At 39.0% G+C, this 25,361-nt stretch overlaps 1 protein-coding gene across 2 annotated transcripts; it reads left to right on the forward strand.

Annotated features, from left to right (window-relative positions):
• The first annotated feature begins 2,305 nt into the window (after positions 1-2,305).
• LOC121166699 (vasculin-like) lies at positions 2,306-24,882 on the forward strand. 2 transcript variants are annotated; one of them, XM_040995946.1, is made up of 9 exons: positions 2,306-2,461; positions 5,421-5,487; positions 6,504-6,563; positions 12,595-12,779; positions 13,854-13,994; positions 15,521-15,688; positions 16,682-16,869; positions 23,025-23,127; positions 24,392-24,882. In XM_040995946.1, exons 1-9 carry the CDS (start codon positions 2,393-2,395, stop codon positions 24,548-24,550), a joined length of 1,140 nt encoding a protein of 379 aa, XP_040851880.1. In that variant the 5' UTR covers positions 2,306-2,392; the 3' UTR covers positions 24,551-24,882. The 2 variants fall into 2 exon arrangements, with proteins under 2 accessions (XP_040851880.1, XP_040851881.1); XM_040995947.1 differs by lacking the exon at positions 6,504-6,563.
• The last annotated feature ends 479 nt before the right edge of the window (positions 24,883-25,361 follow it).

The raw sequence follows: 25,361 nt of genomic DNA on the forward strand, positions 1-25,361 counted from the left end.
CAGGACGCTGGATGGGAAGTGGAAATGTGCTGGGTTTAGAACTGGCATCCATATGAAATCCCAGTGCGTGCAAGGCGAAGACTGTAGCCACGAGGTTACCATGCTGGTCCCCAGCTTTCATTGTTTTAGAATAAGATTTATTTATTTTTATTGGAAGAGGGTCCTGGTTCCTGGCCTCTCAGCTCATCTCTCGCTGCTGTGGGAGTGAAGCAGCAGATGGTAGATCTTTCTCTGTTGTCTCCTTCTCTCTGTATATTTGCCTTTCTAATGAAAATAAATAAGTCCTTAATTAAAAAGAAAAATCAGGCCTGCGTTCCATGATTGTCCTAGAATTCTGTACTATATGTGCTAAGCATCCTGTTGGATAAGAATCATTTACCATTGTGTGTATTCCCTGAACAGGAAAAGGTTTAACATAATCAGTATAAGCATGTATCAGTGGTACCAGTGCTAATCAAAAACAGTACATTGAATTGACATAAATGCCTCACCTTTCCAGGTTACTTTTTTTCTTTTGCTGAATTTTGTCCAAATTCTGTCAACCAAAATGAGTCATTATAGTACCATTTTCCTCTAAAGTGACACAAACTGTAGAGTAACATAGGTATGTGAGGAAACCTGAGCTGAAAGCTTTTCATGAGTGGCTTGTGATCCTTCAGCTGGGAATGTGGTGGGGGCTTCACTCTTTCGTGCTTTCATGGGTGACTGTTACTGCCATTTCCCTCTATCCCTTGATCATTTCAGCCACCCCAATGCTTGGCATCATCTTATCCTTATGAAGTTAGGTGGGATGCTGATTTGGGTGCTTGTGGAAAACAACTATAGTAAGTTTCGGTCTTTCCCATTAAGTTCCTTGGCATTCAAAACTTTGCCCTTAAAGCAGCTGGGTCTGATGTGCAGGGTGGAGTGGAGGGTGCAGGGGTATTGAGAAGATCTTCACCCACTGGTTTATCCCCAAGTGGCTGTAATTGTCAGAGCTGGACAAGGGGGAAGCCTGCAATGTTATTGGTCTGAGTGCAGAGGTCCAAGTGATTGGGCCACCATCATCTGCTGCCTTCACAGGTACATCAACAGGAAGCTGGATGGGAAGTGGGGCCAAAACTTGATCTAGTGTCCATAATGGGACACTTGCCCTGCAGGCAGAGGCTTAATGTGCTACATCCCACAACAGCCCAGTAGACACCATAGCTTTTAAAAAGAATAATAATAAATATGTTATTATTACTATTGTTGTTGTTAGTTGAAAGGCAGCTATACAGAGACAAGGAGACACAGAGAGAAATATCTTCCGTCTGCCACTGATTCAATCACCCAGTGGCCACAGCAGCCAGAACTAAAATGGTCTGAAGAAGCCAGGAGCTTTGGGTCTCCCACACGGGTGCAGGATCCCAAGGCTTTGGGCTTAGGATCCCACTGTTTTCCCAGGCCACAAGCAGGGAGCTGAAATGGGGAGTGGAGCAGCTGGGATGTGAACCTGACACCCAAATGGATCCTGGTGCCAACAAAAAGCAAGGATTCAGCTACTGCGGAATTGGCGTTGACACAGTAATTTTAAAGACCCAGCCTCACAGGATTTTTTTTTTTATGTCAGATGGCATTTGTAAATATTGGGTTCTTAGGTTACTGGAAATCCAGGAAGATAGTTATGTGTCATATTGTCACTTGTTTCCAGTGTGTTTTATTTTCTTTTTTAAGAAAAGATACATTTATTTGCAAGGCAGAACAGTACACACACACAGCTGAAAGGCAGAGGTACTCACATTCACATGCATGTGTATACAGACACGCATGCATGTGAAGTGAGAGTGGAAGGAGGAAGAAAGATCCCTTTTGTTGGTTCACTCCTCAGATGGCTGTAAGAGCCAGCTCTAGGCCAGGGCAAAGGGAGCAACCAGGAGCTTTTTCTGCATTTCTACATGCGTAAGTGCTTGGACCATCCTCTATTTTCCTAGTCCATCAGCAACAATTAACAAGGAGCTGAATTGGAAGTGGAGAATATGGGAATCGGACTGGTGTGCATATGAGATTCCAGAATTGCTGGCTGAGACTTAGCATACTATGCCACCAGCACTAGCCATGGTTCATGTTTACATCTTGAAATTTTTTGGACAAAGTAACTTTTTAGCAAATAGTTGTTGAGCTCTTTCAAAAATGCATTCTTGTTTATTAGTAAGTGGAAATAGAACAGTATTGGAGGAAATATGTTGTATTTAGTTACCAATCGTCATATACCTTGCAAACAATGACAGCAATTTTTGTAAGTACATAAAATTATTGAAAGTATGTTAATTTGATTTGTTACCAGTTTTATAAGATTATTCTTACAATTTGTTTCAGTCGTCATTGAATTTTGAAAAGCATTCTGAAAACTTTTCATGGACAGAGAATCGATATGATGTCAGCCGTCGACGACACAATTCTTCAGACAGCTTTGATTCTGGTATTGGACGTCCTACTGCAGGTAAAATACCGAGAAGTGATAGTTTTTCTTCATGGCCATTGAAGAATGTTTTGTATGTTTGGTCTAGACATTAACTATCTTCGAATTTATGTTATTTCACCATTATTACATTAAGGTAACTTTGGAAGGAAAGAGAAAAATGGGTGGCGTACACATGGAAGAAATGGTTCAGAAAACATAAATCATCGAGGAGGATACCATGGTGGGAGTTCTCGGTCTCGTAGCAGTATTTTCCATTCTGGAAAAAGCCAAGGATTGCATGAAAACAATTTACCTGACAATGAAAATGGGAGGAAAGAAGACAAGCGAGAACGCAAACAATTTGAGGCTGAAGATTTTGTAAGTATTTTGTAATTTTGAGAGTTTCTGTCTGCTATTTTTGCACCAGAGAACTCAGTTACTGTGTCCTACTAGTATATCTCATTTTTATATAGGGATCACACTTAGCATGCATTTGCGTAGCTAGCTTTTAATTTGTACATTTTTAAAAAAAGATTTATTTATTTTGTTGGAAAGGCAGATGTACAGAGAGGAGGAGAGACAGACAGGAAGATCTTCCGTCCGATGATTCACTCCCCAAGTGGCTGCAATGGCCGATACTGCGCCAATCCGAAGCCAGGAGCCAGGAGCTTCTTCCGGGTTTCCCACACGGGTGCAGGGTCCCAAGGCTTTGGGCCATCCTCAACTGCTTTCCCAGGGCACAAGCAGGGAGCTGGATGGGAAGTGGAGCTGCTGGGGTTAGAACCAGTGCCCATATGGCATCTTGGCATGTTCATGGCAAGGACCTTAACCATTACGCTGTTGCCCTGGGCAATGTTTATTTTTATTGGAAAGGCAGATATACAGAGAGGAGGAGAGATAGAGACAAAGATTTTCCATCTGCTAGCTTACTCCCCAAATGACTACGTTGGCCAGAGCTGAGCCGATCTGGAGCCAGGTGCCAGGAGTTTCTAGGCCTTCCACGTGGGTGCAGAGTCCCAAGACTTTGGGTCTTCCTTGATTGCTTTCCCAGGCAGGGAGCTGGGATGGGAAACAGGGCTGCCAGGATTACGGCTGTGTAAGGTGAGAACTTTAGCCACTAGGCTATTGTGCCAGGGCCCATTAAGTTTTTCTGAGATACTTTATTGGAAAGACAGATTTACAGAATTGCTTCTTCGCCATCTCCCATGCAAGTGCAGGGCTGCTCGGCTTTGGGCAGTGTATGCTGCTTTTCCATGCCATAGCAAAAGCAGGGAGGAGGAATGCATTGGAAGCGCGGCAGCTGTTGCCCATGTGGGATTTTGGCACTTTCAGGCAGAGGACTAGCCAGTTGAGCTACTGTGCCAGGCTCTAAAATTAGTGATTATTAGTGGTAGGTTAGCCACTCAGTGATCTTTTTAATAACCTTGAACATCAGTTGTTGAAATTGAAATTTGCTGTTTGCTTTGAGAATATATGTTAATATTAATCTATACGTAATAAAGTGCGGAAATCACTTAATTTTCTTCCCTGTGTAATCTTAAGCTTATCCAAGGGAAGTTTATATCAGATTGGTGGAAACTGATGTACTTTCTGTTTGCTCTTTTTCCCTCAGATAGTCATGAATGAGAGATAGGGATGCGGGGGTGCTGGAATGGTAGCCTGGTAGCAAAAGTCCTTGCCTTGTGCATGTGCTTGGATCCCATATTGGCGCCCATTTGTGTCCCAGCTGCTCCTCTTCACTTTCAGCCCCCTGCTTGTTTGGGAAAGCAGTAGAGGATATCCCAAGGCTTTGGATCCTGCCACCCACATGGGAGACCTGGAAGAAGCTCCTGGTTCCTGGCTTTGGATCAACTCAGCTCTGGCTACTGCAGCCACTTGGGGGAATGAACCAGTGGATGGAATCTCTTCCTGTCTCTCCTCTCTGTATATCTGCGTTTCCAATAAAAATAAATAAACCTAGATTTATTTATTAATACATAAATCTAAGAGACAGGAAGATCTTCCCCAGGTGGCCGCAAGGGCTGGAGCTGAGCCAATCCAAAGCCAGAAGCCAGGAGCTTCTCCAGGTCTCCAATGTGGGAGAATCGGCGCCCATATGGGATCCTGGTGCGTTCTAGGCAAGGACTTTAACCACTACAGGCCAAAAAAATAAATAGATCTTTAAAAAGAAAACAAACAAACAAACATTTGGGGTGTGTGTGTGTATTGTTTCCTCTAGCTGGTGGTTAGTCTAGATAGAAAGGATTAATTTTTTTCCTGCATTTATTCATTTGAAAGTCAGAGTGAGTTCTTTCCCCAAATGCCACAAGCAGTCAGATCTAGACCAGGCAGCAGACAAGATCCAGGAACTCCATCCAGATTTGCCATCTAGGTAGCATGACATATATCCATCCTCCATTGCCTTCCCAAGGCACATCAGCAGGAATTTGGATATGAAGTAGAGAAGGTGGCAATCCTATATGGGATGCTCATTTTGCAAGCCAGAGCTTTACTCTTTGCCAGAGCATTCAACCAGATAATAGGTGTTTTCATGAGAAACTGAATAAAGCTTGACAGTAGAGGTTTTATGAGTGTTTTTTTTTCAAAGATGTTTTTTTATGAATTTGAAAGACAGAATTACAGAGGGAGATTTTATATGTGTTGGTTTACTTTTAAAATGATTGCAACGGCCAGGGCTGGGTCATGCTAAAGTCTGGAGCTTCATCCGCCTCTCCCTTACGGGCAGCAGGGGTCTAAAAACCTGGATCTTCTGCTACTTCTCTTGACTGTTAGTAGGGAGATGGATGGGAAGTGGAGTAGCCAGGTCTCAAACTGGTACCTCTGTGAGATGCCAGTGCAGAGGCATCAGCATAGTTTGTTATGCCACAACAGCTGTGCTCAGTCGTTAGTTTTTAATAGTTAAGAGTTGGTTATAAGTGATTCTTCAGTTACAGGATGTGTAATTCTAATAAGTTTGAGGTATTTAATTATTTAAGTTTTTTCCTCCTCTTTCTTCTAGCCATCGTTAAATCCTGAATATGAGAGAGAGCCAAATCAGAATAAGTCTTTAGCTGCAGGTGTATGGGGTAAGTTTTTTTTTAATATATCTGAGGGGTACAAGTTATTGATACTTGTAGATTGAATTTTTTTGTGTTTTTTGAAGAAAGACTAGAATAACATTTTCTTTTTAAAACATGTTGTTTTCTTGTGGTAAGCTACCTTAAAGTCAACCTTAAAAAAGAAAAATCTGGTAGAAGAAAGGTTTTAAATAGTTGATTTTTCACTTACTAGTAAAATAATGAATTTGGATCTTTTTGAAAATAATTGTATAATAATGTGTTTGACATTGACATAATTTCAAAAGCATCCTAATTTAAAACAAACAAAACCTTAGTTTAAAATTATAGTTTGCCAAATTTGGAAGCTAGTTAATTGGAAAATTGTGTGCATAATGAGACAGGAAATTAAGCTTTATATCTAGGAAATGGCAATGTTTAAACTATTACAAAATGGGTGAATTTGCCATTGAAGCTAGTTCTATATTTGAAGATTCCAGTTTGATTTTCAAAACTTTCTTTTGGTATTAATTTCTCCTCTTCCTCATCCCTCCCTCTTTTTTTAAGCAACTGTTAAATTTGTTATTTTATAGAAGATTAAAAGTATAAATTAGATAGCCTTTTAAAAAGTTTAAAATAATGAATAATTTTATAGCAAAATTTTAAAACTTTTGACATGTGAAAAATTATATTTATTTGCCATACCAGATTCAAAGGTATTGGTATCACTTTGGAACTTCTACACATTAATCTATATTTTTCTACTCAGAATCAACTAATTGCTTAGCAGAAGGGTTGTGGCTTATGACAGCATTATAGTTCTACAAATAAAGGCATTATTTTAAACTTTGCCACTTCCTGTCTTTTTTTTTTTAAGTATTTTATTTATGGGGCAAATCTCTGAATTGCTGTTTTGTTTTTGTTTGCTCTCCCTTTTTACTTAAGGACTTTTTGAGGGTGGGGGGGCGGTCAGACATTTGTTAGAACCATGTAAATGGAATTGTTTTTTCTGTATTGCAAATTAGTATTTCTACCACTCTCCCCAGGCCTACACGCCCAGACACACACATACCCAACCAAAAAAATCTCCCAAGCTCCTCTCTTAGGTATGTTTCCTTATTATTCAGTTTTTCTGGGAACAGCTGATTGCATAAGAATATAGAGCCACCTGGAAAGTGTTCAATAGAATCTCTAAGATATTAGGAATAATTTGAATTTTATTAAAATGAAAGTAATTAAAATCAAGAATGTCAGTGAACATTTGTCATATTAAACTACTTTTAGATACTGTTGGTACTGATCTTTGGTTGATTTAGTAATCTTAGAAATGAATTAAAGGCAAAGCATTTTTGAAAATAATGAGACTAAAATGTGTTAATATATAGATTGGTTCTACTGTTTCAGGATTGTCCTAAGGGTATTAATTTAAAAGGTATTTAAGAGGAAAATGTACTCTTAACCGTGTTTACATAAAATAAGATGTGTCTGCATTGAAAAAACGAAACAGGAAAATAGTTGTGGCGTGGTTGTTCAAATCACTAGTCCTGGCCATTGGGATAGAATGGAGCTCTTTTTGTGTCACACTTCACTATTCCTGTGTCACGTTCACCCTGGGCTCCAAAGTATTGTTTCCTCACTACAATATTTATAATAGCTGTGTTCCTGTGGGAGAGGGGACAGTTTTAGGAAAGCCTTCAGTAGGACTTTTCTAAAGATACTTCCTTCCAGGTAAGTAAAGATTTACTGAAAATGAAATATGTATTAAAAAAAAAAGGCAATTTTCCTCTAAAACTATAATTTTGTAAATCAAAAATTGGCAAAAATCTAAACATAATAGCCCAATCTGAAAGAAAGAGAGAAAGGAAGAAGGAAAGAAAAGCAAAGACAGAAAAGAACCTTGAGGGAAAGTAATTAAGCATTTAAATAGTTTCATAAAATTCAGCTCTATTTAACTTGACTTTATTGGAAACACCTTTCCTGCAGATTATTAGTATAATCTCAATTTTTTGATGTATAAGATTAATGATTATCTTCATGCTCTTAATTACCACCTAAAACAAATTCAAGGTAATATTTGTGTCTTTAAGAATTTCATGTAATTTGTGTAATTGAATTTATGTTGTAAGGGAAAAAAGAGTGATGTGTATTTTAAGTGTTTGCAGTTGGAGAAATAGTGACTGCTGACTTCTGTGAGCCAGCAGGTCTTGTTGATTGTGTTTGCATTGCTGACTTCTTACCAGAATGTATTGGCAGAACATAATACTTAATGTTTAAGATATTCTAGTGAAAATTTTCAGTTGCTAGTTAATTAACTTGGAAATTACCAGAGTGTTAGGTTATTTTGACAGATTCCTAATCTTTGTATTTAGTATATTGCTTGTGTGCCTAAAGGTTTGTGTAAGGTGGTTTTTGTTCCTTTGTTTTGTTTGCCTTCTGATTGAGAGTAAATTAGTGACTAATTCATAAAGATAAGTTGTTTTCTGGAGAATTTAGTTATCTGCTATGAGAAATCCTTAATCATATTACTGATTCTTAGTAATCCAGTTGTCAAAATTCATTATACAGAGGAAATTATAGTTGTTGATTTACTTAGTTTTGTTCTTTTTTTTTTTTTTTAATTTGAAAGAGTTATAGAAACAGGAAATGACCCAGAGAATGAGATCTGTCCCCTGGTTCACTCCCCACATTGCTGCAGTGGCTAGATGTGGGCCAGTCAAAAGCAGGAAGAAGAATCGGGAGCTTTCTGGCTGTCCTGTATTGGTGCATAGGCCAAGTGCTTGTGCCATCCTTTATTGTAGGCACATTAGCAGCAAACTCTCTTTATGGGATGCTGGGGCTGCAGGCAATGGCTTACTCTACTAACTACTTCGACACAGCACTGGCCCCCAAGCTGATACATTTATAGGTGTGGAAAGAGAGTGAAAAGCAATCCAATACTGTGTATTTAAAGTTATTGGTCAGATTAATAGTTTTTTTGTGAGGATATTGGAAAAATAATATGAAAATTCAGTAGCAGAATATAAATTTTGTGTTTGAACTTGAATTTGAATATGAGAATGCCAAACTTACCTAATCTTGAGGTAATAAACATTCAGTTTATAGAAGGAAATTAGTTTATAGTAGGATGTCATATAAACTTTTAAAAACAAGTAGTTTGTAACTTTATATGCTTTGCTTGTTGACTATGTAGACAGTAGTATTTAAGAACTGAAATGGAAAATTTGTGGAGATAATTTAAGAATTGTGGAGATAATCTGTTACTTTGTAGTTAATGCAGATATAAGCTATCCAGGCTAAAGTTTGTGTCATCTGGATTCTGTTGTGTGTAGATAATGATGAACACTTTGTTAAATTGGTATGCTTGTATACTTTAGGCCATATAATTACTTATGACATGATTGGTTGAACATCTTCATTATATTTCTGTTTTTCTCCTTTCCCTTACTCTTACGGATAAACCATGAATCATTTTACAAGAACACCTCTGAGTTGGACATTATTAGCCTGACAGTGAAGGAACTAGTTAGGGCCTATCCACAACGGAAATTGTGTATGTTTCTTAGCTCCTCTTCCTGATTGCAGATTCCTGCTTATGCACAGTCTGGGCGAGGGGGCAGTTGACTCAAGTAATTTGATCCTGTCACTCAGATGGAAACTTGGATTTTTGTGCTCAATTACAGTCTCAGCTTCTGTCCTTGCTGGCATTTGGAAATGAAGTAGCAGGATTAAGCTGTATCAGGCACGCTTTCCTTCTCCTCTTTCCCCCCTTCCAACTACTCTGTCACTCCCTTTTTCTGTCCCTGGCTTCCCTCTTGAACTAATATTTTAAAAAATGGGGGCACCTTTCATTTTAAGTACAATTGGAAACAAATTTATTGGAGGTAGTATATCAGTTTTTGTATAGTTTTCTAGGAACAACTTAAATATAAAATATTTCACAGTTACAGATTAAATAGCTGCTACCCATTTTATAAATGAGGGGTTAAATAACTTGTACAAGATTATACAATTAGTGGACCCAGCGCGATGGCGCAGTGGTTAAGGTCCTCGCCTTGCACGCCCAGGATCCCATGTGGGCACTGGTTCTAATCCCGGCAGCCCCGCTTCCCATCCAGTTCTCTGCCTGTGGCCCGGGAAAGCAGTCGAGGACGGCCCAAAGCTTTGGGACCCTGCACCAGCACGGGAGACCCGGAAGAAGCTCCTGGTTCCCAGCTTCGGATTGGCACAGTACTGGCCATTGCAGCCACTTGGGGGGGAGTGATTCATCGGATGGAAGATCTTCCTTTCTATCTCTCCTCTCTGTATATCTGACTTTGTAATAAAAGTAAAATAAATCTTTTTTACAAAAACATAGATAAAAAAAGATCTCATAGAGCAAACATCCAGCATGCTTCTTGCTCCTGGGACTATCCTTTTAGGAAAGGTAACATTTTATGTAGTTAGAAATTATATTGAGTCTTAAAAACACACCTGCTTGCTCATCTTCATCAATTCCCCCCCCCCCCCCCCGTTTTAATTTGAAATACTGAAACTGACAGGTTGTTAAAACTGTTCACTAAAAAAGTGGCTGAGCTGCTCTGAAGTGGGAACCAGAACACACTGCAGGGCTCCTTTGTGGTAGCAGGAATTCCATTAATTGAGCCCTCACTGCTGCCTCCCATGATTGCATTAGCAGAGAGCTGGAGTGAGGATGTGGAGCCCTGACTCAGTACCCTATACAGGCATCGTTACTAACCGCTGGGCTCAGTACCTCCTTACTTTTATTTTGGCCATTGATGGTATAGGTATGAAAGATAGAACTGGATCTTTAAATCTTCCATGTAGGATTACTTTGCTTCTACTGCCCACAGCAAGTTATTTTTCTTCTTTAAACAAATGTATGTATGTATTTTAAAAAAACTAGGGAATAACAGCCATACCTCCTGCCTGCTGATTCACTCCCCGGATAGCTGGACCAGGTTGAAGCCAGGAGTCAAGAACTTCTTCCACGTGTTCCACATGGCTGGCAGGGGCCCAAACACTGGGGCTACGTACTTAGCTGCTATACCACAATGCTGGGTCCTAAAGCACATATTTCCTTAGAAGAAATCATTTTTGGTGAATTTCTGTTTTTTGCCTAAAGTAATCTCAAATCCCAGCCTCACCAAGAATCTTGAAATGAGCTTTGATTCTCTCGTTGGGCGTTAGGCTTTGTGCATACTCTTTTTTTTTTTTTTTAATTAATAACATTGTATTATGTGACACAGTTCCATAGGTACTGGGATTCCTCCCACCCCTCCCATAACCCTCCCCCCATGGTGGGTTCCTCCACCTTGTTGCATAACCACAGTTCAAGTTCAGTTGAGATTCCTTCATTGTAAGCATATACCAAGCATAGAGTCCAACATCTTATCATCCAGATAAGTTCAACAGCTTCTTGAGGAGACCTTCTCTGAAGGCAGAGCCAACAGAGTAAAATCCCAATCAATCAAAAGCCCCAACATAACATCAGCAACAATATACAATGTTATAGTACTAATTGACATAGTATTGAGTAAACAATATATTGAAAATAATGCAAGTTCTTAACCACATCCTGTGACTACTCCATTGACATTTCAACAATTGAGGTGCATAACAGTTATAGGAGGGGTGTGCAGAGAAATCTTCGGTACCTTGGTGAGGAGTACTTGCTCTGTGTCCTACCTAGGTATGTGAGTCCATGTTGACCAAGCTTTCCTTGTTGTTCTCTGTTTATCTATTCTAATTTTTGTGTGTGTGTGTGTGTGTGTGTGTGTGTGTTTGGAGGAGGGGGCTCTGGAGTGACCCTGATAGTCATTGCAGAGAGGGTGGAGACCCAAAGTTGGAACTAAGTAAGGACCAGAGAAAGCTTCTCTCCCTAGTCCCGAAGGAAGTTTACTGTTCTTTTGATTCCGAGGACCGCTCTTGGTTCCTGGCTGTTGTTCCTACGACCTTGGATCCCACGAGGAAGATTTCGGGCTTCTTTCATCCCATGTAGTAGATCCAAAGCATGGGGGATGCCCTCTGAGTTCTCGGGCTCCGAAGGCATTCCAGTTCCCCGTGGTCTCTCTGGCAGTTGGGATGCAGTCCTTGGTGCCCGTACTGATAGTCCTTGGTGCTTTGTGCATACTCTTAAGCTTGCTTTCCTTTTGCCCAGTAAAAGTGTATGTGGAGACCCTTCTCTTGCGGATGGGCTTATGTCTCCATTTGGTTTCCTTCTTCCATTTTAGTAATTTTAATGTAACTTTTTGAAGGGAGAAGAGAACTAAGTGCCTACTCAGTTTTATTCAATTGAACTTCATTTCAGACATGTTTGAATTTATTTAATATTGCTATTCTGATAGAGCTACACTGCCCTCAGCATCTGTATACTTCTGAAGAACTTGCAAAAGCTCTTAATAACTTACATTTCTCAAAACTAATCTCACCATCTTATATATGGATTCCTGTTTTGTTCAAGTAGATTCTGTTTTCCAGGCTAAGATTGATTCTTACATTTTATTCTTCATGCTGTCATTATCTATTCACCAGAAGTAATGACTGCAAAGTTTACTACTTGGTTATACATACACAATGATTAAACTGAGAGAGGTGTTTCGTACTTTTAGCAGCTATAGTAGGTTTGAAAGTCTGTGTGTAGCAATTGTTCCTAGTACCAAACCAGGGTGGAGTTGGTTGGCTTGTACCTCACACAATGTCCTAGATGTTGTTAGATGACCAGTAAATATTTCAGTGACTTGGGATTGTGATTTTTGCGTTAGTCACAGCAGTGATTTCATAAGTAAGAAGAGAAGAAGTCGGGAAATTTAGTTCTTTAAAAGTTGAGGAAGGAGAACAAGAATTGTATTTTGTAAGTGTTATGAGTCATTTGCATCAGAGTTTTTTATGCTACTGAAAAACATTATAATGTTATTAGGGCTTTGTCATCATTCTGTGCCACTGTCCATGTTTAAATCTTGGTAATTGTGATTATATGAGATCTACATTTTGTAAAAAGCAGTTGTATATTTTGTATTCCAAGGCATAGCTGTTAATGTTTGGATGTAATCAAGGCTTGGGGTGTATATTTTTTAAATTAATTTACCTTATGCTAAAATTTGGGATGGCTTAACTCCTGCTGATACTTTATTTATGCAGAATATCCTCCGAATCCTAAATCTAGAGCTCCAAGGATGTTGGTCATTAAGAAAGGTAATTCAAAGGATTTACAGCTTTCTGGATTCCCAGCAGCAGGAAGTCTTCAGTCACAGCCAGTTAAGAATGGAACTGGTCCAAGTGTTTATAAAGGCTTAGTCCCTAAACCTGCTGCTCCACCAACAAAAGTAAGTTCTAAATGGTTATAGGTACAAGTCTTGAATTGATATCAGTTTATTAACTCTTTGGAAAAAGCATAGAAATTTTACATTGAACTGTGAGAGAATTTGTAAAATGTTGACTTCTAGATGCAAAGATTTGAATCATATGCTGTTTTTTATCTTTTCATGCTATCTATGTTTTTGTTTTAGTAGTAAATGAAATTTATAATTGATTTTTGTTTTCCCAGTGTACTTGTGTTACAGTTACTTAATATATAATGTTCTTGTTGCTCAGTTTTAGGTTTTATTTTAAAACTTTTTAAACTTTTTTTGGAGGGGTAATATAAGTAGGGAAAAGAAACCTAACTAGTTTTAGTAAGCTTTGAGGAACAGTGACTTAGACATTTTTTTTTCCTTTGCATTTAAAACAAATAAATTTAGGGGCCAAAATTAAATTTCCTGTGGTTTAAAGCTGCTGCTTGGCACTGGTTTGTCGTAACAGAGTACTGCTTTCGATTCAGCTTCCTTCTGTGCCTGGGAAAGCAGCAGAGGGTGGCCTAGCTACTTGAAATTACCTGTGATCCATGTTATCCATGGGCCACCAGGATGGTGCTCCTGGCTCCTGCTGTGCTCTATGGCTGTTAGGTGTCTGGGGTGGGAAATAGTGAAGGGAAGAAATACCTTTTATCTCTTCTCTTCCCCATCTTTGAAATGAAAATTTAAAAAGAAAGCAATAAGAAAAAAATTGTTAGAGACATACTGGTTGCCTGCCCAAACAGCTGGAACCCAGTCTCCCAGGTGAGAAGGATCTCAGTCACTTGAGTCATCTGCTACTCCCAGGCTGTGCATCAGCAGGAGGCTGAAGTGTGAGGAGACCGCTCAGGATGCTAATCTGGGAAGTCTGATGTGAGATGTGGGCATTACCAAGTGATGTCTTAGTGGTTAGACCAGGCATCTGCCCCTGCCTAGGTATTTGTGTCTGAATATTACAGTTTTTGGTTTGGTTTTTGTTTTGGGGGTAGGGGAGAATGTAATCATATTTTTAGTTTATTTTATTCTGTAATATGGTTTTGATAGTCATTAATGCTTCTGTTTCTTTAGCCTACACAATGGAAAAGCCAAACTAAAGAGAATAAAGTTGGAACTTCTTTCCCTCATGACTCTTCATATGGTGTTGGCAACTTCAATGCTTTTAAATCAACTGCCAAGAATTTTAGTTCATCAGCAAATTCAGTGAAAGAGGTATGGTATTGAAAATTATCCCTAAAGAATGTGATACCTTATTTGCAACAGTGAAGACAAGACAAGCTTAGGTCTGTCATGATGGGTCAATGATGAATACTTACCCTTCCAAGCACTGGGATCCCATATGGGTGCTGATTCGTGTACCAGCTGCTTATCTTGCTAGCCAGCTCTCTGATTGTGGCCTGGGAAACTAGTAGAGGACAGCCCAAAGTCATGGGACCTTGCACTTGCATGAGGGAACCAGAAGAAGCTCCTAGCTCCTGGCTTGGGATTGGCTTAATGGCATTGGGGTTACTTGGGGAATAAACCAGTGGATAGAAGGTTTTTCCCTCTTCTTCTTTTTTTTTTTTTAATTAAAAGATTTATTTATTTTTATTGGAAAAGCAGATATACAGAGAGGCGAGACAGAGAGAAAGATCTGCCCAATGGCTTACTCCCAAAACGGCTGCAATGACTGGAGCTGAGCCAATCCGAAGCAAGGAGCTTCTTCTCGGTCTCCCACAAGGGTTGCAGGGTTTCAAGGACTTGGGCCATCCTTGACTGCTTTCCCAGGCCAAGCAGGGAGCTGGATGGGAATTGGGGCTGCTGGGACATGAACCAATGCCCCATGGGATCCCGGCACGCTCAAAGTGAGGACTTTAGCCACTAGGCTACTGCGCTGTGCCCTGAAAGAGTTCTTTCATGTGCTGCTTTATTCTTCAAATGACTGCAATGGTGACCAGATGGCCAGAGCTTGACCGCACCAAAAGCAGGAACAAGGAACTTCTGGAACATAATATATTTCTAAGTTAAGGAGTTCTTGAGCTATAAGGGAAAGAGCAGTTTTACAGGTTTATTGTACTTGGGTTAGAATACTTAGGTGTTAAGACCAATTATTATTCAGCATAATTATAGTTGCTTTTATAGCTAATAATTCGATAACAGTTTTTCAATTTTATTTGTTCTCCCACTGTCACTGAAAAATATCAAAGAGACTTAACCAAGAAAAATCCAATTAATATCAGGTTTCTTTTTCCTTTATCTTTCCACTTAAGAATTTTTTTCTTCTGAAATCTAGCATGAGAAATCCCTCATGGAAGTGTGTGTGTCCGAACTCCAGAATCTGTGTGTCTGGAACTGTTTGAACTCCAGAACTTGGAACACAGTTGGGAGAATTGCTATTGCTTTGTGAAAGGGTACTTCAAGAAGTTCACAAGAAGTGGGCATTATCTTATCCCATTTTTCTTGAAATTCAGAAAATATTGTTGTAGGAACATTCAGACAAATCTGTGACATATTAGGTAAACTCCTAAATTTGAGTCTTAGCCATGAGTATTTCTAGGGTTCCTTTGCTTCTAAGGTGAGGAAATTATTAATTCGGTTGGAGAAGGAAAAAAAAACTAAAAAGAAAAAGGTATATAAAATAGTCCTTAAATCAGTTTTGCATTGTGAATCGAGAAAGCTATTTGAGTTGAGTGCTTCATGTTGAGACAGGTTCCCTGCCTGCATGTCAGTATTTCTGATTTCTTTCTTATTTATATTAGTGTAATCGCTCAAACTCCTCATCACCTGTTGATAAACTGAATCAACAGCCTCGCCTGACCAAATTGACACGAATGCGCACTGATAAGAAGAGTGAATTTTTGAAAGCATTGAAAAGGGATCGAGTTGAGGAGGAGCATGAAGATGAAAGCCATGCTGGCTCAGAGAAGGTAATGGAGTTTTTCTTACTTGGTTTTCTGTTAAGATACAATTAGAATATTCAGGCACATATTTAGGATCCTGAAGGTCAGCTGGACATCCGTGCAAATAAATAAAGATGTGCTTTCTGAAGTAGGTTTTTCTTTCTATAGATACTTTGCAAAAATCAATCTCGGAATCAGTTACAATCATATCTTTGGTTTTGTTTTGTTTTGTTGACTAGATTTGTTTGTTTTTATTGATTACATTGCTTAACGCGACACAGTTTTATAGGCCCTGGGATTTCTCCCACCTATCCTCCAAAGCCCCCCTCACCCCTTAGTGGATTCCTCCACCTTGTTGCATTACCACAGTTCAAATTCAGTTGAGATTCTTTCATTGCAAGCATCTACCAAGTATAAAGTCCAGCGTCTTATTGTCCAGATAAGTTCAACAGTTTCTTGGGGAGACCATCTCTGGTCTGAAGGTAGAGCCAGCAGAGTATCATCCCGATCAATTAAAAGCTCCAACATTACATCAGTAACATTTTATAATGTTATGGAATTAGTTGACATTGTAGTGAGTAACCAATATGTAAAAGAGAAAAAAATAAAAAGAATGCAAGTTCTGAACCACATCCTGTGACTTCTACATTGACATTTCAATTATTAGTTTATATATAACTGGTTTCTATACACCTTAAAATGGCTATAGATTACTATTCAGCTGTCTCATGTCTATTTTAATTTTAGTATTTAGCAGTTTATAGCGTTGAAGCATGATTTTGCTGAACCTGGCTGTTTTACGGGCAGTCTAACTCTATAAGAAGACATGTGTGTTGACTAGATTTGGACACTTTCAGCTTAGTTTTCGATTCTCAAATGAAACTAACTCCTAAATTTAGTGAAGAAATGTGTTACATTTTTGTGTGTGTGTGTGTGTTCTCACTGGAAATCTACCCAAGATCTGTTAGTTTTTAATAACTGTATTTCTGAGAACCTTTGTTTCAATTCCCAAAAACTCAGGATGAAGACTCATTCAATTTGCATAACAGCAATAGTACTCACCAAGAAAGGGATATAAATCGCAACTTTGATGAAAATGAAATTCCACAAGAAAATGGAAATGCTTCAGTTATTTCCCAACAGATCATTCGATCTTCAACATTTCCACAAACTGATGTTCTTTCAAGCTCACTTGAAGCAGAACACAGGTGAGTATTTAGTTTTACATTTTCTCTGGCATGTTAAATATTCAGGATTTCGATATGGAGCTCTTGTGATTTATTTGTGAATAGACTCACAGATTGACCTTGTAATATTATGAATCTCACCTCCAGGGAGCAGTGATTTTTTTTTTTCTTTCTACTTAATTAAGAGTTTATTGGCTGTAACTAACACACATGATAACTAAAAATGTAGTTTGGGGCTATAGCAAACTTTTCACCAAAGTTAGTGCACTAATTCCACAGTTACATTTAGTTTGGAAGTGTAGGATAAGGACTGACTGGGGAGTTCTCATCATAAGACTATTGATTGTTTACTATCTGATGTTTGTAGAACATCACTGTAATTCAAATATAATAGGATTATTTGGCCCAGATGCACTTTAAAACTCAGCAAAATGCTAATTCTGGGAAGCAACTTTTAAGAAAGTAAAAATCATTAAAAATCTTAAGGCCATAGAGAATCAAGTTGAATGTATTTTAATTATGAAGAAAAAGTTAATGGGGATTTTTAAGCTATCAAAACTGGGTGTTTTTATTTATCTGTTTTTCTGCATAATATACAATTATTTGTCTAAGACACATCAGTCAATTCCACAAGTAAAAATTATCTCTTGCTTGTTGTATAATTTTTTTGAAGATTGATTTATTTTTATTGGAAAACCAGATATACAGAGAGGATTGGGATTGGCTTCATGGCCATTGGGGTTACTTGGGGAATAAACCAGTGGATAGAAGGTTTTTCCCTTTTCTTTTATTTAATTAAAAGATTTATTTATTTTTATTGGAAAAGCAGATATACAGAGAGGCGAGACAGAGAGAACGATCGGTCCGATGGTTCACTCCCAAAACGGCTGCAATGACTGGAACTTAGCAAATCCGAAGGCAGGAGCCAGGAGCTTCTTCTCGGTCTCCCACAAGGGTGCAGGATTCCAAGGCTTTGGGCCATCCTTGACTGCTTTCCCAGGCCAAGCAGGGAGCTGGATGGGAATCGGCTGCTGTGATTAGAACCTGTGCCCATATGGGATCCTGGTGTGTTCAAGGCGAGGACTATTGCCACTGAGCTACTACGCTGGGCCCTTGTTGTATAATTTCATGTATCAGTCCTTAGCAAAAAACATAGATAACCTGCATTATGTTATATATATATTTAAAATAGCTAGAGAAATAATCTAAAAGCTGTGAAATAAATTAATGGCTACTGAATGGAGATAGGTGTAGAACTGAAGTCCTTAAAGACATTACATCTTTTTTTGTTTGTTTTGTTTTGTTTTTTTAATTAATTTATTTTTTGGACAATCTTTACATAGTTAATTAGGGTAAAAAGGTTCAAGGGCTACAGGAAAGTGGGTAAGACTTATTTTTTCCATATTTTTTCCTTCATGTTCAAAGGGGGTATTAAGGGAGAAGGCCCACCCAATTTCCCACCCTCCCCAGGTCACAGATGTAGGGCATGCTCTGAGGTTCTTGCTTAAGTAGTTTTGATATTTCAACAGTTATGAATCGCTGCCAGTCTTGCTACTCCAAGCACTATGAGGTCCTTGAATAATCCACTGATTGACATAGTCCATCATAGCTGAGATGGTTGGTTGACCTGTTCTGTCTTCTCTCTTTCCTTCGTTAGGGTTCTGAGTCCAGCATTTTGATTGGGGAGCTCTCCAAAGAAACTTTGTCTGAGGTGTGCTCAAACCAGATTCTTGTATGTGCTAGCAACTATAGGCCCGGCTCAGTCCATCACCCTGATCAGCTGGTGGTTGCAATTGTTGGGTTGGTTCTGTTTTCACTCCAGACTTCCACTGGAACCAATGGGTGTTGCAGTCCAGCCTGGTTCTGCCCAGCACGTGGCCATTCCATGCAGCAGCTCAAAGCTGCCACCCACATTTCAGTTTTGATGAAGTTTGTTTATTGTCCCTCTACCTCCTACCTCCCCATTATATAATTTATTGAAGGAATAAGCTATAAGACCCAAGTCCAAATTCAGGTATCCCCCAAGTGGTTACCCACAGTGTTTATTTTTATTGTAGTTTTTCATGAGCAAATTCTGATTTCATCATAATATTGCGGCGCCCCCCCCCCCAACAATATTTTGTTTACTTGGATGAACTAGAGAGGGAGATGATTTTTCCATACCTTGGCTCACTCTTCAGATGACTATTTTCCAGGACTAAAACAGTGCCAGACTAAAAGCAGTAACTTCTAGATGTCCCACATGGGTGCAGGGGCCCAAGGGCTGGATCATCTTCCACTGCTCTCACAGGCACATGAGCACCGAGCTGCCGTGAAAGTGGTGCTAGAGGGCATGATTGTGGCAATCATACTGAGTGCTGGCTTCACTGATGTTGACTTCACCTGCTGAGACATTAGTGATGGTCTCTTGCTACAGTTTTTTTGTTATTTTGTTTTGTTTTGCTTTTATGATTTACTTATTTGTTCGAAAGGGATATTTCCAGGGAGAAAGGTCTCCCATCCATTGGTTCACTCCCCGGGTGGCCAAAATGGCCAGAGCTAAGCTGATCTGAAGCTAGGAGCTTTCTTCGTGTCTTCCATGTGGGTATACGGTCCCAAAGCTTTGGGCTGTCCTCCACTGTTTTACAAGGCCACAAGCACAGAGCTGGATGGGAAGTGGGGCAGTTGAGATGCAAACCGGTACCCATGTTGGAATCCAGCATGTGGATACCAAGGCTTTTAGCTACAGAACCATCATGCTGTGCGTTCCCAATACAGTCTGAAAACATTTTTTAATCTTTTAAATTTATTTATTTATTATTATTATTTCATGATACAGTTCCATAGATCCTGGGATTTCCATTATCCCCTCCCCCATCCCTCACCTAGTTCCTCTATATCATTACTATAGTATAGTTCTTCATACACAATCATATATCCATCATTGCAGGCATGGACAGTGGCAGAGGCCAGAATCCTATTGTCAAGATACAGTAAACAGTTTCATTGTAAGTCCATCTTTGTCTGGAAACAGAAATGCATACCACACTACATCCTCACATCTGGATATGCTAGTCTCCATTTAACAGTTGGTGTATATCCCCTTAAATGAAAAGTCACAATACAAAATCAACAGTAGGAAGAAAAAGAAATTTACAATGCCATGAAGTTAAATGACATGTTACTAGATATGACAGTCTCCATTACACAGCTACTATACATCCCCTTAAATGAAAAGACACAAAACAAAATCAACAACAGGAAGAAAAACGAAATTAACAACATAATGTTAAATAATATGGTACTGAATGACTAATGTATCACTGAAGAAATGAAAAAGAAAATGAAGACCCTTCTTAAAGAAAATGCTGCTGCTGTATGATCTATGAGTCATTGAAGAATTTAATCACAAGAAACTGCTTTACAAAAACAAAAAAATCAAAATCTGTAAGATATAGTTTCTGGTGATTTTTGGTGGTGAAATATGTCTCCTGAAGGCAACAAAGAGATGGGTTTTGCTTTTTAATCCGATTACTAATCTGTGACATTTGATTGAGGTTAAGCCATTTACATTCAGGGTTAATATGTATGGGTGGTACTTTGGTCTTGTCATTTTAGCAATGGGTTGTTCATTGGTTTAGTCTTCTGTTGTCATTTTACTGGGATGTTCTTCACATTTGCCTTTGGTTTTGTTTGGTGTTATTCCTCTTCTCTGTCAAGAACATCTTGAAGTAACATTTGTAGGGCAGGTTTGGAAGAGGCATATTCTTTTAACTTTAGAATTTTATTTCATTTTCAAAGACAAAAGAAAGCTTTGCTGGATATGTTATCCTGGGCTGACAATTTCTTCTTTTAGAATCTGGAATATGTCTCCATATTCTCCATTCTCTCCTTGCTTGTAGAGTTTCCTGTGAGAGGTCTCCTGTGAGTTTAATTGGGATTCCTTTATATGTCAATTGCTTTTTTTCACGTGCACTTCTAAGGATCTTTTTCTTATGTTCGATTGAAGAGAATCTGATCATTATGTGTCTTGGTGAAGATCTCTTTTGATTAAGCCTGTTGGGAGTTCTGTGCCCTTCCTGGATGTTGTTTTCCAATTCTTTCTGTAGATTAGAAAAAATATTCCCTTATTATTTCATTAAATATATTTGTAAAACCAGTTTCTCTTTCTGCACCCTCTGGGACTTCCATCAAAGAATTGTTTCTACTGTGGAGTAACATATAATTTTAAAAATTTGTTTTACTGTTTATAGTTGTTAATATTAGTAGGTTAGATACAATTCTAAGAACAAAATGACATTCCCATCCAGTTTTCTTCTTTCTTTTAGCTTCTGAGATAAATTCGTAGACATTTTAATTTCTACTTTGATTTTCATTAGAAATCTAAGCTCTGTGACATCAGAAAAAGTATACATATGAATATGTATATTTTTGAAGCTTATTTATTTGAAATACAGAGTTACAGAGTGGTGGTGGCGGCAGGGGAGCGGAGATGATCCACCTACTGTCGCCCTCCCCAGTTGGCTGCAGTGACCAGGGTGGGCAGGGCTGGGCAGGCCTGAAGCCAGCAGCCAGGAACTCCGTCCACCTCACCGTGTGGGTGACAGGTTGCTTTCTAAAGTGCATTAATGGGAAGCTGTATCACAAATGGAGGTCTCTCGTGGGATTCTGTGGTCACAGATCATGGTTTGATCTACTCTACCATGAATCAGGCCCCAGAAGAAATGCTTTAGACGCAAAGTGCCCATGAGTGTTACCGAAGTACTTGTAATTGTAAGAGAAGGGGTGACTGATTTTTTTTCTTTCTTTTTTTAAAATTAGACTTTTAGAAACACTTCCGTACTCTGAATGGAGAGGGCTTCATCAGAGGATTTGTTAGGGTTTTCTTAAATTTATTTACGGTAATTTTTTCCATCTATGTTACTCAGTTAAGATTCAGGTTTAAAAATGAGTAAAAGTAAAGATCTAAATGAAGCAGTTAAGTTGTTTTAATATTCTAGATCTGTAGATTCTGATTTAATAATATTAAATGGTGGGAGTAACATTCCATTCAAAAAGTGACTGAAAAGAAGAGCAGAAATAATACCTAATGATGATTTGGATATTTTGGTTGGGAGGCAGCATGTTTAGTAAATTTGCCTTGAAATAGCCTTGAAAATTATTTTATTTATGTGATCTTACTTATTTATCTGCAATATGGGTATCATGTCAATTCTTTTTTTTTTTTTTTTGGTCTCATAGCGGAAAGTTTGTAGCTAATATATGGCAGGCTAAAGGTAAGGAAATGACTAGTTCTAAGTAGAAGCAAAAAGCACTTCAGTAGTGCAGCTTGTTAAAGTTTGCCAGACCTGTATTCTGTAAGTTGCTTAGGAAGCAGATACTCGAAGAGAGGTGTCACATGTCATATTGTTTGCTATAATCATTCATAGGTTAGTTCTCAGACCCAGTGCGATAGTGTAGTGGTTAAAGTCCTCGCCTTGAACGTGCCAGGATCCCATATGGGTGCTAGTTCTAGTCCTGGCAGCCCTGCTTCCCATCCAGCTCCCTGCTTGTGACCTGGGAAAGCAGTCGAGGACGGCCCAAAGCCTTGGGACCCTGCACCTGCGTGGGAGATCCAGAAGAAGCTCCTGGCTGCTCTTAGTTCTCTGGAAAACTTTTCTTAGCTCTGTTTGCCTGAGACAGCAGTATTTACTAGTTTTCAAAATTGAAATTAATTATGGTATAACCATATTTGTCATTATTTAGATTGTGCTTTAATAGATGTTAAGTCATTTTTGTTACTGAATGCCTCTTTCAAATGACACTGTGGATGATGCTTTTCATGCCCATAAGAAAGCAAATCATACATTTATACATAGGATAATGTATTCCAGCCTTTTCTTCTCAATGTAGAAAACCTAATAAATAGCCAAGAATATGGTGGATTGTGGTTGAATTGGAGAAGAAAATGGGAGGGGCATAGACAGCAGCGTTTGTACAACAATTTAGAAGGTTCTCTTCCTGTCTTTGTCATTGCTTAGTTTCCTTTCCAGAGAGCCTTGACTTCAGATTAAACAGTAAGGTAATATAGTAGACTTTTAACCTTTTGATTTACAGATTCAAAACGGAAAATCATGTATCAAATTTCTTGCACACAGTGTGTGTGAAATTTCTTTTGAGGTGTCTCAAATTAACTTTATTTCATGCATCCTTTTCAGATTGTTAAAAGAGATGGGTTGGCAGGAAGACAGTGAAAATGATGAAACATGCGCTCCCTTAACTGAGGATGAGATGAGAGAATTCCAAGTTATTAGTGAACAGGTAAGATAACTAGAAATGTACTGGTTATTCTTAATGTTGTTTACATAGTTTAGAGGAATGCATACTCATGTGGACCACCAATTAGGGTGGCGAGAGCCGCGAAAGGAGGGGTTTGGATGAATCCAGTTCCTCCAATTTCGTTTTTTCTTCCGGTATCTGGGGAAAGTGGAGGGAGAAGGTGAGAGGGCCGCTCCCAGCATCCCAGCTGTATTAGGGCCCAGGATGAGGGGTGGCTGCCCGATGTTATCTTGGGGTCACTGATGTGGAACATGCTCTGAGGATGCTGCTCATAAGGTTTTGATAGTTCTGAGATGCTGTTGATTTTGTTGCTCCAAGGTTAAGGAAATCCTTCCAGGCCCATTAGCTGACATAGTCCATCTTAGAGTCTCGATTTGCCCAGGTACTTGTCCAGGAGAACTGTCCAATTTGTTCTGCTCTCCATGGTACTAGATATCCTCTGCAGGCCTCAATAAACTGGTTGTCATGTCGTTCATGAGCATCTGGGTATGTCATCCACTGCAAAGCAACTGTGGAAACCCAATTCTGACATGCACTTCATGATCCTGTGTTTTTCATCGTGGTTGGATTTCTGAATCCAGTGATCCTATTTGGGGTGACCCTAACCTGACTCCTTTGTGTGCCAGCCAGTGTGGGTTCTGGCTCAGTTCATCACGCATGCCAGCCGTGCATGTGTACGAGAACTGTTAGAGTGACCCTCAGGCCTGTCTCCAGTGTCTGCCCATGTCAGTAGTTGCAGCAGACTGGTCTGATCTGTTCTGTATCTCATTTGGCTCTTGTACACACCAGTGGATGCTACAGCCTGGCTTGGCACAACGAACTCTAAATCCAACCCACAGTTGGTGCTACCACCTGTCCCGCCATGCCTGCCCGCCCTAAGCCCTGGTTCTCATGCTCATCGGGGGGTTGTGGATATATATGATGGATCACACTTGATATTTATTACAGTGTTCAGGAAATTTAGAAAGGTTTACTTAATACCTTAGTGTGTATAATGGAGTTAAAATTCACATTTAGCCTGTCTAGATGCAGAAATTGTTTCCCAATAATTGACTTATTTCTATGGGCCAGTTGTATGTTTCTTTTTGTAAATAAGACATTACTGTGGAATGTCTAGGATGGGATACAGATTTATTAACCTTATTGTATTCATGGTTACAATTATTCTAACCTTACTAGATTCTTAGTGGGTAAATAACTCTTAAAAGGGACCATTTGTTCATTTTATTTTCTTCTTATGTTCTAGTTACAGAAGAATGGTCTGAGAAAAAATGGTTTCTTGAAAAATGGCCTCATCTGTGACTTCAAGTTTGGACCCTGGAAAAACAGCACTTTCAAACCCACGATTGAAAACGATGACACAGAGACTAGTAGCAGCGACACATCGGATGACGACGATGTGTGAAGGATTTCCTAACAGCTTTAGAAATTTTAGTGTGACACATCTCTCATACAGTTTGGGGTGAATTGTAAAAATGAAGAACTATAATTTATGTAGTAAAATACCCCAGTAGAAGATGATTTTTGGGGGGACTTCAGTATGAAGAGAACCAAGAATGTTGTGTTGAACTGTGTTGAACATTATTTCTTTGTAAATGAATGTTGTAGAAATGAGGACTTTGGTTGATCCAACATTGACTTTCTTCATCACTGCAGCATTTCTCTGACTAGCAATGTGACGATGTAACAAATGAGATTTTCTCATTTAATAATAAAAATTGTGTAATGTTTTGCAAAGCTTCTGTCTTAAAATGTCCAGGTCTTAAGAAAAAAAAAAAGGCAGCTTAACTGTTTTGCTTGCAGAGTCCTATCTTTTTCGTACAATGGAAATCTTCAAGTCCACTTTGTGCGCCCCTCACCCTGCACCCGACAATGGGGAGAAAACAAAGAGAATGTAGCATGTTGGCTAAAACTGGAGCAAAGTTAATCTCCTGAACTCAACTGCTGTACTAGTCACCTTTTATAAATTGCTCTTTCCTCATTTGTGGTGCAGTCAGTGTTACAAGGAAGACTTGCCACATTTCCAAATTTTAAGAAATGATTTTTCAAGAGCTTTATTTGGGTTTATGTTGTCAGATCAGGATTTTCAGAGTTGATGGAAGAGCCTTGTGGGAAAAGTTATTTTGATAAATTATTACACATGCAGAAAACTGATCAAGTTGACTGGATCTGTCCACAACATGAAAATAAACTGGATTTTCAGAATCTTGTTGTTC

Source organism: Ochotona curzoniae, unplaced genomic scaffold (assembly GCF_017591425.1).
Source record: "Ochotona curzoniae isolate NIBS_2020 unplaced genomic scaffold, NIBS_Ocur_1.0 patch209, whole genome shotgun sequence".
Taxonomy (NCBI): domain Eukaryota; kingdom Metazoa; phylum Chordata; class Mammalia; order Lagomorpha; family Ochotonidae; genus Ochotona; species Ochotona curzoniae.